The 15,189-nt window shown below is 41.7% G+C and overlaps 2 protein-coding genes across 5 annotated transcripts in view; one reads left to right on the forward strand and one right to left on the reverse strand.

Moving 5' to 3' along the window:
• The window catches only part of ccdc85cb (coiled-coil domain containing 85C, b), a 61,088-nt gene extending 57,348 nt beyond the window's left edge, over positions 1 to 3,740 (forward strand). For all 4 annotated transcript variants that reach the window (XM_080024584.1, XM_080024585.1, XM_080024586.1 and 1 more), the window contains 2 exons: positions 6 to 104; positions 1,715 to 3,740. In XM_080024584.1, coding sequence (XP_079880710.1) covers positions 6 to 104; positions 1,715 to 1,804 — 189 coding nt within the window. In that variant the 3' untranslated portion in view covers positions 1,805 to 3,740. The remainder of the gene's footprint in view (positions 1 to 5; positions 105 to 1,714) is intronic.
• A 1,456-nt stretch (positions 3,741 to 5,196) lies between these two features.
• LOC307227332 (cyclin-K-like) lies at positions 5,197 to 12,432 on the reverse strand (the record flags this gene model as incomplete). The annotated part of the gene is made up of 10 exons (XM_079996612.1): positions 12,312 to 12,432; positions 10,608 to 10,843; positions 8,778 to 8,955; positions 8,375 to 8,480; positions 8,229 to 8,286; positions 7,240 to 7,409; positions 6,930 to 7,147; positions 6,579 to 6,609; positions 6,349 to 6,426; positions 5,197 to 5,738 (listed from the first exon to the last, which is right to left on the reverse strand). Exons 1-10 carry the CDS (start codon positions 12,378 to 12,380, stop codon positions 5,197 to 5,199), a joined length of 1,686 nt encoding a protein of 561 aa, XP_079852738.1. The 5' UTR covers positions 12,381 to 12,432.
• Positions 12,433 to 15,189: the final 2,757 nt, after the last annotated feature.

Genomic DNA, 15,189 nt, shown 5'->3' on the forward strand with positions numbered 1-15,189 from the left:
TTCAGGTGCTGGAGGTCCATGAGAACCTGGACAAGCAGCTTCCTGAGGATTACCAGGAGGACCTGAGCGAGAAGGAGAAGGCCATCGTCCGAGAAATGTGCAACGTGAGTCTCCTCACTCCTTCCCTCCGTCCTTCCCTTCCTCCCTTCCATCTGTCCTTCCCTTCTATCAATCCTTCCCTTCCTCCCTTCCATCCATCCTTCCCTTCCTCCTGTCCTTCCCTTCATCCCTTCCGTCCATCCTTCCCTTCCTCCCTTCCATCCGTCCTTCCCTTACTCCCTTCCATCCGTCCTTCCCTTCCTCCTTTCTGTCATCCATCCCTTTCTTCCTTCCTCCCGTCCTTCCCTTCCTCCCTTCCATCTGTCCTTCCCTTCCTCCTTTCTGTCATCCATCCCTTTCTTCCTTCCTCCCGTCCTTCCCTTTCTCCCTTCCATCTGTCCTTCCCTTCTATCAATCCTTCCCTTCCTCCCTTCCATCCGTCCTTCCCTTCCATCCATCTTCCCTTCCTTCCTTCCATCCGTCCTTCCCTTCCTCCCTTCCATCCATCCCTTCCATCCGTCCTTCCCTTCCTCCCGTCCTTCCTGGTTTTTAAACTTAATCTGAAGAAAATTCCTTCAGGTGATTCTACTGTCACAGGGGGGTTCCCAAACCAAGCTGTGGTCTGCTGGCCCCCTAGGGGTCCTTGAAGCAATTGCAAAAAACACTTGTTTGGGGGCCTTGCCATTAAATTAAATGTTTGGGAACACATGTTCTAACCCCGAGGACACAATAACTTAATTCCTAATATTGTCGAGTTTAATCAGTTTGTTATTTTTATTTTTGCCTCATGGGAAATGAATTTCATGAATGCCTCATGATTTTTTTCTCACAAATTACATTTTAATTATTTGAAAACATGAATTATGCCAAATCGGTTTTTTTTGCCTTGGACTTTAACTAAGTCCTCGGTAATTATTTTTGGTTTGTGAGTTGAAGATGAACTCGATAATAAAATTATAATTTTTTTTTTTTTTCTGGCTGTTTGTGCAAATCAGGTTGAGTTAGTCCAGATCAAAACACACACACACACACACACACAGCCCCGTCTCTCCCACGGAGTGAGCTCTAATTGGAAGCCTTTAAGAAGAGGCTCGACGTCGAGCTGTCAGAGCAATTAAATTAAATGGGAGCGGCTGAGAAAAGCGCACCCTCCCTCCCTCCCTCCGCTCCACCCCTCCATTCTATTTTTCCTCTGTTGCCCCTTCCCCGGCCCTTCCCTCCATCTTCTCCATGGTGTTAAAAGGAGGCCCGGCTCCTGTATACAAAGCTTGGCTGATGAGGGCACAGTGGGGCCGGGCTATCTGGGCCCTGCGGAGAGGTATGCGAGGGAGCAGGGGGGGCGGGAGGGGGCATTATTTAGGAGAGCCCGACAATGGGAGCTCTGTGATACCAACCTCCCCCCCCCAACCCCGGCATCCCATCTCCCACACAGATTTCAGCACCAGAGGCCCGCTGTCATTTTTATTTTTTTTTTCTTGGAGGACGGGACGGACGGGTGTACCGTGATGCGCGCGGTCAAAGTCAAAATGGAGGCGTTTGAAGTTCCTCTCCTCCTGCTGTCGCTCCCTCCATCACTGACAGTCTCTCTCTCTCTCTCTCTCTCTCTTTTTCGCTGTGTGTTTGTTCCTCCCTTGCCCTTCCATCCCCTCCATTGTCGTCCCTCCTCGGCATGCAGGTGGTGTGGAGAAAGCTGGGTGATGCGGCGGGATCAAAGCCCTCCATCAGACAGCACCTCTCCGGGAACCAGTTCAAAGGGCCTCTGTAGAGAGAGAGAGAGAGAGAGAGAGAGAGAGAGCGAGAGAGAGAGAGAGGGATCCTAGTCATCCTGCCGAGCTCCTCTACTTCCTGCTACTGCCACCGCTTCCCAGTGTTCAGACCCGCACTCCATGATCCAGGAAGCAACGAAGCAAAAACAAAAAAAATGAACTTTGGAGCTCGGGGTCTGGGACTCTCTCGTAACACACACACACACAAACACACACACACGCAAACACACTGCACGCACTAATCCACTGCGATAGAGCTTCCACATTTCTGACAACTGGCAGCTAGTTCCACTCACTCACACTCTTTTTTGGGTTTTGGGGACTTGGATTTCCGGTCCCGTGAACGTTCCGCGAGGTCGGTTTTGGCCTCGGAAGGTTTCTACCAATACACCGCGAATACGGTCCAGTTCGCACCGCGTGGAATTGAGCTTATTCCACGACATGGTTTCAAGCACAATTTCGTTGTTTTTTTTTTGTTTTTCTTTTTAAATGTTGTCGTCTGGGGCAGAAACACTAAAATAAAAAACAAACGTTGCGTCAATGTGGAGACCCTCCCGTAGACACCCCTTCGCAGCTGCTCCTCTCTCCGGCGCCCCCTAGTGCTCAGCGAGTACAGCGGTCTTTAGCGTCTAAAGTGTGACACCAAGTAAATCCCACTGACCCAGTGTGCTCAGAAGACTCTGTAGATCACTGTTAACCTGTGTATATTATGTATAAATCCATAGCACTACTCTGTTGTTTATTGTTCATTTCTCGTTTCATTTTTCATTATTATCGTTATCATTTTTTTCCCAAGCTTGGCCAAGTGATCAATATGTTTAGCTTGATAGTATAACAGCGAACAGGATTTTTTTTTTTTTCGTTGTTAATTATCAATCATGGTTTTTTTTTTTTAATTATTATTATTAAATTTCCTCCACTCCTGAGAAAATACATCAAGGCCAATTTAAATCAACCCATTTCAACATGATTTATTTTTTTGGTCTAATTTGTTGATGTGAAATTAATACAAATTCTATGCTATGTGCATGCTCGACAATCATGTTCTCAGGTTAGGAGAGGGGGCTACAGATTTACCTTTGCTGGTATATGTGTGTGTGTGTGTGCCCGGTAAAGACTGAATGGTTATTTTCGAAATGTAGCCTCCGCAACTGAGTCCAATTTTCCTCTCTCGAACCCGGGCTAACGACGCGGTTGAAGCCTGCTCAAGACACTCACATGTGACGGGCCTTCTCTCCTCCACATTTAAGGAAATGTACTCTTTTGTTTACAGGTGTGTATTTTTCGGTCTAGTTCCACAAACGCTTTTTCTTTTTAAATTACATCCATGCCGTTTTTAAAACCTGTTTTTAAACTGTTCCCACCGAAGGACCTTTTGCTTCCGAGCCGTCCGTGGTTGTGGATCCAGCAGGTGTGTTGCAGCAGTGCATGGTTGTGGAAGCTGAGTTTAATATTTTTTATTTTTTGTAGATTCTGAGAGATAAGTCTTCCCTTTGATGTTTTATTTTCCAGAGAACATTTTTTTTAAAACTAGTATTTCCTTGATGTCAGAGCGAACAAACAATGTTTAGTCATGTTATTTATAATATAAATCTATTGAGTATTTGGCTGGTGGCGGACGGCTCAGGCTCTCCCAATTTCCACAAAGAGGAATCAAAAAGTTGTTTCTTAAAGTGTTTTTTTCTAAACTAGGAACTGATTTGAAGCCATGACTCAATTTTACCTTCTTTCTATTTTATGAGGTTTGTTTGAAACGTGCCACATTTTCCTCTGCATGATGTATTGATTTGGGATGTGTAATTGGTTTTTTTTTTCTTAATTTAAATGAATGGTCTTTTTCTGTTTTCTGCATATGTGCTAAAATCACAATTACGAAATTGTAGAATCAACAGTGTAAATTTCAATTTCTGTAGTAAAACAGCATGACAAACTTTTCATGAATTTCACTAATTATCAGGTAGCTGAAAAAGTATTAAAGCATTTAAAATAGGCGAAGTTTAGAAAAGCTTAGAAAATAAAAAAATAAAAATGAAATGTGAAGTGCTTTGTTACAGGGACTGAACCCATTTTGAGAAGCTTGTTGCCTTGATGAATACTTAACCTCAGTCAGTCTGCCCCCAGGTGGTGAAACACAGGTAAAACCGTAGAATGATTTCCTCTTATCGCCAGTTACATGGAACAAAAAAATATTCCTGTGTGTACAAAGGGTAAACTGGTCAAACAAACTGATCGTACTCCACCTTTTCTGGAAGAGAACACAAATCCATCCACCTCAAAGTAAGAAAAGCAGGTCTTTATTTCCCAGAATGCAACTCAGGACACTCCTGTCGGTTGAGTGTTGGATATAATTTTGCTAAACAAAACGCCTCGCTAAGGCACGCACGGATAGAAACTCTCCAAAAAAGAAAAACTCTCATTCCAGATATGTACAAAAATAACCTTGGTCTGTCCAGTGTGAGACATAATCGGGTTAGACTTCAGCTTTACAGTTTGGTTGGTTGGTTCAAGGAGGAAGAGAGATGAGATGACCAAACCAACCGAATTCAACAAAATTGACTAAATTACAAAAACGAGATTCAAACCTTTTTTTTTTTTTTTTTTACTGCTTTGAAAATAAATCTAACCAAAGGAGAATATAAAATATACAGGTGGTTTTAAAAATCAGGCATCCTCTTAAATGTGACTAGATGTGATTATCATTAGTTGAATCTATCTAACTGGGAATGTGGAATGCCCCAAATAAATACAAATAAACAAAATTAACAAAATGGAAAACATGACACAGGCCGGAACACGGTGAAAGGGTTGAGGGAAGACAAAAGAAAAGCTGAATAAACAGAAGAATCCCAAAATTTAGACCACCCCAAAAAACAAACAAACAAAAAAAAAAAAAATTATCCTCCGATCCAATGTTTTTCCATATTAAGGGGAATCCCACTCTGTCCGCGTTCATTTTCATGTTGAAAAACAAAGTCGTGAGTGGAGCGTGTCATCCCCGAAATCCAAAAATGGTGACAAATGCAAATTAAAACCAGAATAAAAGAATTAAACCACTTAAAAAAGAAAAGAAAAACAAATGTTATTTTGTTTTATTTCAATTTGAAAAGAAAGAAAAAACAAAGGGTGAAGTTCTCACCCCACACTCGCTCCGCTGTTCCGGTGCTGCGTCTCCAAACAAAAATGTTCGTCACTCGAGATTGGGGTTGGTTTGGATCGGCTGGAACGTGGAACCTGAAGAGCCCTCACACTGGAGCTGAACTGGCTTTTCCTCCTTAAATTCCACTGGTGGAAAGAGACTGGTCTTCAGGTCCATTTAGGTTCTTCTCCACCTCATTGGGGGGGGGGGGGGGGGGGTCTTACTCTCCATCCTCTATCCCTCCATCCTTTCATCTCATCTCATCCACCCTCCGTGGTTCATGGGCATGCCGTGCGGAGGAGGGGGCAGCGGGACCTGGCTCTGACCCGGGGGGACGGGAGGGTACACCATCCCCGGCGGGGGCACGTGGCGTGGGGGAGGGGGAGGATAGCTGGGGTTGTAGCCTGGAGGAGGGTAGGACGGAGCGAGGCTGGCAGGAGGGTGGTAGGTGGCGGGTGGGGGCGCGCTTGGTGGGGGGTAGACGTGGGCGTGGGGGTGGTAAGGGGGCATGGGCGGCCCATAGCTGGGCGGCATGGGCGGGGCGTAGGAGGGCGGCGGCGGCGGGGGTGGGGGCTCTGTCTTCATCATGGACTGGAGGCTCTGGAAGCCCTCGCCCGACATGTAGGAACCGCTGGTGGACATCAGGTAGTTGGAGGGCGGAGGAGGGGGCGGGCGGTGCGGCAGGGGGGGAGGGGCCTGCTGTGGGGGAGGCGGGGCCTGCTGAGGGGGAGGAGGGGGAGGGGCCTCAGCAAGCGGTTCAGCCTCTGAGGGCGGGGCCAGAGCAGGCGCTTTGCGTTCTAGGGGGCGAGGGAAGGAAAATAAATAAGACAACATAATAATAATAACAACAATAACAACAACACTATTTAGAACACCGGATTAGTGTTTAGTGTGTCTGAAACAGTAGTTTGAAAAGGAGGACAAAAAATAACACGCTCAGTTAGAATGTATACAAACACTGCATCAAGTGAAATATCACAGTACCCAAACACTGAACACTCATTTTTCATCCCTTATATATATGGCCACTGGCGAGCTGCGGAACATTTATTTTTCTTACCTCAGAACGATTCAGTCCATTTATTCTTTTATTTTTCTCCAGACAACAAATACAAGAGAACACATTCTTAAACAGGTGACATGTTTGTTTGTAACTGTTGTGGTTGTCATTCTTGGAAGGAGATCAGAGTTGTCCTCTACTGCCCCCTGGTGGAGTAGAGTGGAGGAGGAACGTCGGGAGAGCACTGGGTAAGCGCATGGATCTTGTGTTCGCAGGGGGTGGGCCGGGCATAAGATTTGGCCATTACAGGTCAGGGCAATTAAGGGTGAAGCCATCATAGTTATTTAACCAACTTCCTCCACCCAAAACCAGAGCGTCCCTCATTTAAAGAATCGAGGATCACTCACCAGAAGGAGGTGGAGGTTGCGATGTCGGCGGGGGAGGCACAGGGCTCTCCAGGCGAGGAATCTTCAAGCCGGCGGATTCTGTGTATTAAAAAAAAAAAAAAAAAAGAGGAATGGAAATAAGTGTTGATTACTAAAGCCTTCACTTAAGGAGAGAAGCCTGAGGGGCCGCTTAGTTTGTACAAATACGTCCAATCAGCTCTTCAGGTAGATGAGGGTCAAAAGCAGCTTACCTGAAGCTTTAGGTTCTTCTTTTGGGGATGCCTGAAACAAAAAAATGTTAAATATAAGAACAGATAATGCCGTGGATTTCCAACCAACATAATGAAAACAATAATGCATTAATAATAATTATGAACCTCAAATGGAATATACATACAACCGGATCTCTGAGAGCTTAGTAGTGGACATATTTACGTGAATAGAAGAGTGAGTAAGTATATTAGGCAGAGTAAATATTGACTATTTATGTGAATCATTTATATATAATATTGACTTGACTAATATACAGTAATCACAATTCAACCAACTACGTTGAATAGTGTATAAAGATATAATATGAGCCACTGGAAGTGTGCACTCACGTGTGGTCGTTTGAGCTGGCGCGCCGGGCTGGCGCCCTGCGGGGAGGTCTTCTTCTGTGGTGGCGGCGGGGGAGGAGGGTTGGAGGCCAGGGGGTGGCTCTGCATGGCGAGGGGTGGGGGGGGCGGCTGGGATGCCCCTGACCGCTCCTTCTCCTGGATCTGCTGTGGGATCGGCTTGTTGCCCTGCGAGTACAGGTCCAGGATCTGGTGGCAGATGTCTGGGGGAACGGATAAAGAGATAAAGGTTTTGTTTACTGTGACGGTTCAGGGTTTTGTAGGAGAGGCCACAGGGATGAGGCCAGACGAGCACCTTCCAGCAGCTCCACTGGGACGTCCTGGACGAACTGCTCCCACCAGCGGCGGTTCGACTGCTTGGAGACCCAGCCCTGCAGGTCGAACTTGCACAGGCGGCCGGCGAGGTACATGACGGCCACAGCGATGATCTCTGGCTCCCACTGCAGAGACAGCATGGTGCACAGGCTGCTGGGACACAGAACAGGACTTAAAATGGAAGGGGTATGAATTATACAGGTCATTGCAGTTTCCATAATGAAATGCTATGGAAATCGAATAATTTGAAAATAGTAAATTAAACAATACAGAGCCTGAAGGAAGATGGCCATGCACCTTTCAGTCAGGTGTAGAGCAGCAACAACTATTACATAATCACCCCATTACAATGTTTTCACCAGATCGCAGTGTTTTTGTGAAATTGCTAAGATTCCACAATCGTGTGTTTCCATCCAAATCTAAGGGGAAGGTTAAACCAACACTAGAAATGTTGCAATGAATAGAATATGAATTAGGTGCGTTTCTATCAAATGGGTTGAGGCAAATTAACTGTCTACCCAACTATTTATGTTGCAATTTTCAATGCCAATAAAGGGATCTTCTGCAATAGCTAGATATGTTTGATTTCAAAATGTATGCAAAAAAAGAAAAATAATGATTTGTATGACATCCAGTTACCTAAACTAAAATGTCATGATCATGAGAGCCCTAAGGCACAGTATGCAGCAACAAGAAAGGAATTTGAGAGGAGCCAAGAAACCCGCTGACTTTCATGAAGACTGTCTGACAGTCGGGGTTAGATAGTGGGGGTGGTTTTACAATTGTTGGGAAGTCTCATTTATAAGGATAATTCACCAATGTACACCATGGTACCTCTCTAGGAATATTTTTTTAGTCAAAACAAGGTTACATGAATTGAGAACCCCCCCCCACACACACACACACACACACACACACACAGTAGCGCCTTAGTTTGCTCAGGTAAAGTGTCTCTTCAGTGCAGCTCACCTGTCGTTGACAAAGGTCCATGCCATCTGTAGCACCTTGCAAACCTTGTTCTTCTCACCTTCCGCAATGAACAAAAAAAGAAACGTCAATGCACTGCATTAACTGAAAGGCAAAAACATATATTTATAATAAAACAGGCAGCTCACCTTTGAGCTGCTTGACATAGCGTAGCAAGAACATGTAGGGGTGCTCCACTTGAAGGTCAAACTTGATCGTCTGCAACAAGATTCTCTCCAGCACCATCACCTCCTCCTGTCAGCAGAAACAAAGCAACAACATATATACGAATGAAGTGACAAAATACAACTTTTTTTTTTGTTAACTGACAGGTAACTTGATCATCGCTTTATTGGGAAAGTAGAATAAATTCATTGTCATGATTTGTGGCCTTTTTTAAGAATTACTATTGGAACTAATGCACACATAAAATCATATACATTACTACAGATGTTTATGTTTGTTGTTTGTGTTAAAAAGTTGAAACGCTATGCGCGCAGAGGAAGAGGAAGCTGGGGTTCAAATTGAGTTTTAGCTGAGAGGACGCTGTACCTTGGGGTCGTCTCCAAACTGGGAGAACTGCACGTCGTTCAACAGGCTGCGCGCTGTTTTAATGATGTCTTTACATTTCTTTGGGGTTTCCTCCACTTTCCCTGCCAAGAAGAGGCAGCACCCACCTGTCACCTGTCGGGACACGATGCAGACGTTCACTGCATACATAGGCATTCCTCTATACACAGCATGAAACAAAAAAAACTGAATATTGTGACATTTGGGAACCGATGATGCTGTAAAATAACTACAATTAAAATAATCATTGAGTACAATGTTTCAAATCAGAATTCATTTGGACATCTATTGGGAATCATTGGATCCAATAATTGTTTGTAACAACCAAGGACTATGAGGCCCACATGACTAATTTCATGGAACAAACCAAAGTCATTTACATGCAGACTACATGAGATTAAATTAACTAAAATAAATACATAAATACAGCCGCTACTGCAATTTTGCATTCAAAACAATGTTATGTCTTTTCAAAATGTTTTTTTGGTGTTTAAATGACATGACACACACAATCATATGAAAATACATTTCTAAGAACCAATTGAACACTGATATGCTCAATGTAAAACACTACTATGAATGGAAAACACTCGTACAAATGCCTTATCCAGAGACTAAAGCCTATTTCATGTTCAGCATTATACTTTCTAAGTACATTCCGTAGTTTGTTGTAAAATATTTTTGTATAATGTTTTTATACTCAAATATAATATACTGTAATACAAACAAAATTGTTTTTATTTTTCTATCAAGATACTGACCAAATGGTCAACCAAAGTGGCCCAGATTTCATCAGAAATTATGATTTTGCCCTCTTCCTTATCCTCTGGTTCTTACTCACATCTCTCCCCTCTCTCTCCTACGATGGCATCCATTGCTCCAAAACAGAATAGCTCGCCTGTGGCCCTTTCACTAAAGCTCTGACTGATAACCGAATGATTATGCAACATGTGTTTGCCAATGTGTCGAGTCAGTGTGGATAGTAGGAAGCATTTTAAATGGCAGTGTGTTCCATGTGAACACAAGAGATTATATTCATGAAGATTGTTATTTGTGCCAAATGTAGAGATATGTGTGTAGTGTTTTGAAAAAAGTGGCTTTGAACTGCAATCTAAGTGTATAGCAGAAAATGTGCTTGCATTTTAGCAGAATTAGTTTGGGGATCAGTGCATGGCTGTGGTCACTGTGTCTCAAGTACCAGTGTTAGTGTGTAAACAATTGCATCCTTCTTCCCTATAGTTTGGAGCATATCGCAGCTGAATAAAACCAATTTTGCGTTTTGGTTTGTAGGTAGCTTAAAGCCTTATCCTGTCCTCAGCCAATTTCCGCTCTGACTAAATGAACAGGGATGAGAGGAAAATGGATCGGTTGGAAGGAGGCTCCAGGGTGTCATGGTGAGGGTTAGAGGATGATGGTCGCCCTGTACAGGAGCTGGTGGCCAGGAGCCAGTGGTAGGAGCCCTGTATAGCCACTGGGTATCGGTGGCGGAAATTCAGGATGGAGGGTAGCCGCTGGGCAGGTTTGTGCAGTGCCAGTGCCAGTATCAAGGTTTAGTGTCTGGTTGCCAGAGTTGAGGATTTCCAGACAAAAAGGAAACACTCTGAAACTATAACAATTTGTATGCCCTTAAAATTTACCAGACCAAGTGATAACTTGTGACTTTTGCATTAAGATAAAAAACCTCCATTAGCCTATAAAAGATCCAAAACCATACAGAATATAGCATTTTATCATCAATTAACATGTTTAAAGGACCTTGCTTGTGGTTTTGTTTCCGTCTTTTACCAACCCTCACAATAAAAACAAGGATACAGGCCAAGTCTGGTTCCCACGTCAAATATAAAGCGGGCCCCTTCTCTGCGGTAGCGGGCCTCTGTGCCGGGGTCCAGGCCCTCGGACTGAGACGGCGTGTGGGCCAAGTCCTTCTTGTCCCAGTACCAACAAGGCTTGATGTGATCCAAAAAGGCTTGGCCCGTCATGGCCGAGATCTCCTTGGATTCCTTCATTTGCTGAGGGGAGGCAACGGTGGATGGACCCGCTGCACTGGACTGGAAGGAGATGTCAACAAAAGCAGATTTATTTTACTCATTTATCTCATTGAGACGGATCCCACTTAAATGAGTCATTTTTCTGGGACATTTCCAAGACCCTGTCTGTTCACATATTTTCTCTGATTTCTGATATTGAGACCTCTTCTCAATACAAACCGGATGTGTATGCATGTGTTAAATTGGGATCTCCCTGACTCTCAGTCAGTTGTGTTGCATGTCTGAAGACGGGTCAATTTACACTTTCACATAAATTGCTAACGCTCAAATTTCGGGCTGACATCAACCTGAGAAGAAGCCTACTCTGCCAAAACACAGAACAGATGTTTATGTGGTACTTTATAAATATAAATTCCAATTGAGTATTGTTGCACAAAAATTAATTGTTGCAAATTGAATAAAACTTTTCCAGAACATCATTTTATATTCCACGACGGGAAAATTAGATCACAAGATTCAAGGTTTTCCAGGGTGTGTGGGAACTGGGTGCCTCATTTAGTGCCCACTTGATGTGAACTGATTCCTGATCCAAGTTTGATTCAGGGAAAAGACAGAAATGCAAATTTGTCAAGAGACAAGCTTTTACTGACAATATTACAATTACAATAGATAAGCTTCATAAACAATATCACATCACACCTTTGACGTAAAAGTAAGGTACACCAAATATAGCAATGGGTTAGGGAAGTTTGACGGTTGCTATGGACTCGGGTCAACATTTTTAGAGCATCATTTCCATTCAATCGCATAGAGAAACGGCTAAAATACGCTAAATGTACACAATGGAGAAAGGAGGGTGAGAAAAAGAACGGTCGAGGTTCCACACAGGATGGATGGCAGTTTTTCCACCAAATAAGACTTCGGGGCATATTTTAACTCAAACATGCCGACCAACGTTCAGTCAACGCGAGTGATCCCGGCAATGTGATGTCAAGCTCCCCGAACTCTATTCTAATCTTTCCAGTTTAGTAAAATGAAAACGCGTTTTTGCAAAGAAAGTGTGTGTGTGTGTGTGTGTGTATGTATATATATATATATATATATATATATATATATATATATATATATATATATATGAATATGACCAGATATATATTTATATAACATAACATGTTACCAAAAACAACTGTTAAAATATTTCATGTTTTTGCAACGATCCCACGTCCACATACATCTCCCAAAAATGCGCCTTTGGGATAAATGTGAAGAATGACTTAAATAGAATCCTGTCATTTACACGACATAGGTCGTGTCATGTGTATAAATGAATTAGAACAACTAGAAACACCAGCCGACCCGGTGTATTATGACCGCTAGCTAAACAAACACCGCTAACCAGCACCACCACCCAAACTAGCCCTACTCGACGTGCTAAATGCTAATGCTACCAACTTTCCAACGAGACAAACTCCGTCTCATGTGCATTTCGTTTGTCACCCAACGCACCGCCACAAACAACGAAACGCACCTTTAACATGAAGACTCCGGAGTCGGCGACTAAACTACAAACTGTCCGGGAGGTGTAATCCGCGCTCATTCACAATAGTTTGTCCAACAGGTGATCGAACTGCGCCCACTCCGACAAGGACACCGCCATTTTGAAACGCGTCAGAGGCGGCGCCGCGGCGATGTCATCGCGTAACTGGCGTGGATCGTTGCGTGTCGCAAGATACATTATTTCAGTTGTTTATTTTATTCGCTCGTTCATTTATTTGTTTATCATTCATTCATTTGCGAAACTATTTCGATTCATTTTACACGGATTTGTCTCGTTACATGGCGGTCAACTTTAAAGGTATGCTACCGTTGTTTAGCCGCTAGAGGGAAACAGAGAACCAGCAATAGCGCTCAGCACGTGAGAAATCGTTTTCTATAACATTTATAAGCGACAACGTACGAGGACCTGATATAAGATAATATATGATAATATATAACACAATCTAATAACATGAGATAACATATTGATTATATAACATAACGTAACACCATATAACATAACATTATATAACATACATAACAATATACAACATAACACAACATAACGTGAAATGACATGACATCATCTACAATAACATATCATTATACAACATAACATAGCATTGTTTAACATAACATAAAATAACATAACGTAACATAGCATTGTTTAACATAACATAAAATAACATAACGTAACATAGCATTGTTTAACATAACATAAAATAACATAACGTAACATAGCATTGTTTAACATAACATGAAATAACATAACGTAACATAGCATTTGCACAGGTCATCAGCCTATTGGGAAAAAGGATGTGGTTAATTTATTGATTTATTGATGTATTTATTTTCTGATGGCTAAAACGTTGAAACTTCAAATAAATGTAATTTACAAATGAAATACAAGATGAAATGAACATATAGAACAATAAAATATGTCAATCATTCCACTGGATTTGAATTTGAACTGAGTTCTACGTGCAATTACGCACTTAGATCCAGTGAGATTGTCTGATAAAGACTTACTCCTGATTGATTTGACAGAAATGTATACATATATATATATATATATATATATATATATATATATATATATATATAATGTATATGTTTGATTATTACATTAATGAATATATTTGTAATATATTTCATAAAAAAAATTGACCATCTGTTTTACTTCTGTTCCATATAATTTATTTTAAATTGTTATTGTTCTTTATTATTATTTCCTTGAATTTAAAATACTATATGTTCCATGTTTTTGGGCCTGTGCACACTGTGTCATGCTGCTGTAACAAATGCATTTTTGTTGGGGATCAATAAAGCTTTGTAAAAAAAAAAGAGAAAAATAAATAATAATAAATAATAAAAATAAAATAAATGGAGGATAAATTCGTTTTCCGGTAGCAAACAACACTTTGCAATAGAACACTCCAGTCAAATCACCTGCATGAGCAAATATTGACTTTGCACGAGCATGTAATATCTCCCTGACAGTCAGGGAAGGCCAAATCAGAGGCATCTTTTGGGCTTTTCTTGTGTAATAGAGTACTGTATATAAGTAAGTAAAGTAAGACATAAGAAGCGTCCACCACCCCACTGTTGACTCCACTCCACTCCGCCGCCCCTCCTCTTCCACTCTGCACTTCTGAGGAATGACCGCATTGAATCATTTACTCCATCCAAATTAAAATATTAGGGTCTCTTTCCATGCATTATTAACCCTTCCTTGGACCAGTCCTCTTAACTGCGGGGAGGAAATAGTCCCAATATGTTCCTTGGGGGGAAAAAAGGCAACAGCCTTGTCCCCCTTGTATCGCCCGGAGCGGGGGAGCGTCTCAATATATCACTCAAGTACCATATGCGCACACACACACACACACACACACACACACACACACACACACACACACACACACACACACACACACACACACACACACACACACACACACACACACACACACACACACAGATAAACAAAGACATACAAACACACACATACACACACACACCACAGTAAATCAGCTCATGAATAATATATCTTCCACTGTCTTTATTAATATTAAACATTGCATAATGAGGCACTGACTCTGAGCAAATCCAAAAGCAACATCCATGTTTCCACAGGCCGTCCTGGAGTTTATAAGGACGTTGTCACATCGTTACGTAAACACATCAACATGGTTGGCCAGGCGTGTTTGTACACCGGCTCCTCTCTCACTCTCTCTCTCTCTCTCTCTCTCTCTCTGTCTCTCTCTTTCTCTCTCTCTCTCTCTTTTCCATTTTTTCCATTACGACAGTTATAGTTTTGTAAATGTATTACATATTTCACAATATATTTGCTGCATTTCCCTGGGCCTGAGAGGCGGGGAGGCATGCAGCAAAAGGTTGTGACCCCAAACTCCAATCTAAGATGTGATGCCCTCATGGATTATCCATTCGGATTATCCATTGATTGTTTTTTTTATTTACTTTGGAAAAAAATACCCCCATTTTATTCTATATTTAACACCAAAAATGAAAAAAAATGAAAATATACGATAATAATAATAATAATAATAATAATAATAATAATAATGATGATGATGATGATGATGATGATGATGACGATAATAACAATAATAACAATAATAACAATAATAATAATAATAATAATAATAATAATAATAATAATAATAATAACAACAACAACAACAACAATAATAATAATAATAATAATAATAATAATAATAATAATACTACTACTACTACTAATAATAATAATAATAATAATAATAATAATAATAATAATAAAAGAAAAGAAAATTAAGGCGTTATGGCAGCATAAACAGTGCCAGTGTATAGAGAGTTCAAATGAGATAAGA

Source organism: Zeus faber (genome assembly GCF_960531495.2).
Source record: "Zeus faber genome assembly, chromosome: 2".
NCBI lineage: Eukaryota > Metazoa > Chordata > Actinopteri > Zeiformes > Zeidae > Zeus > Zeus faber.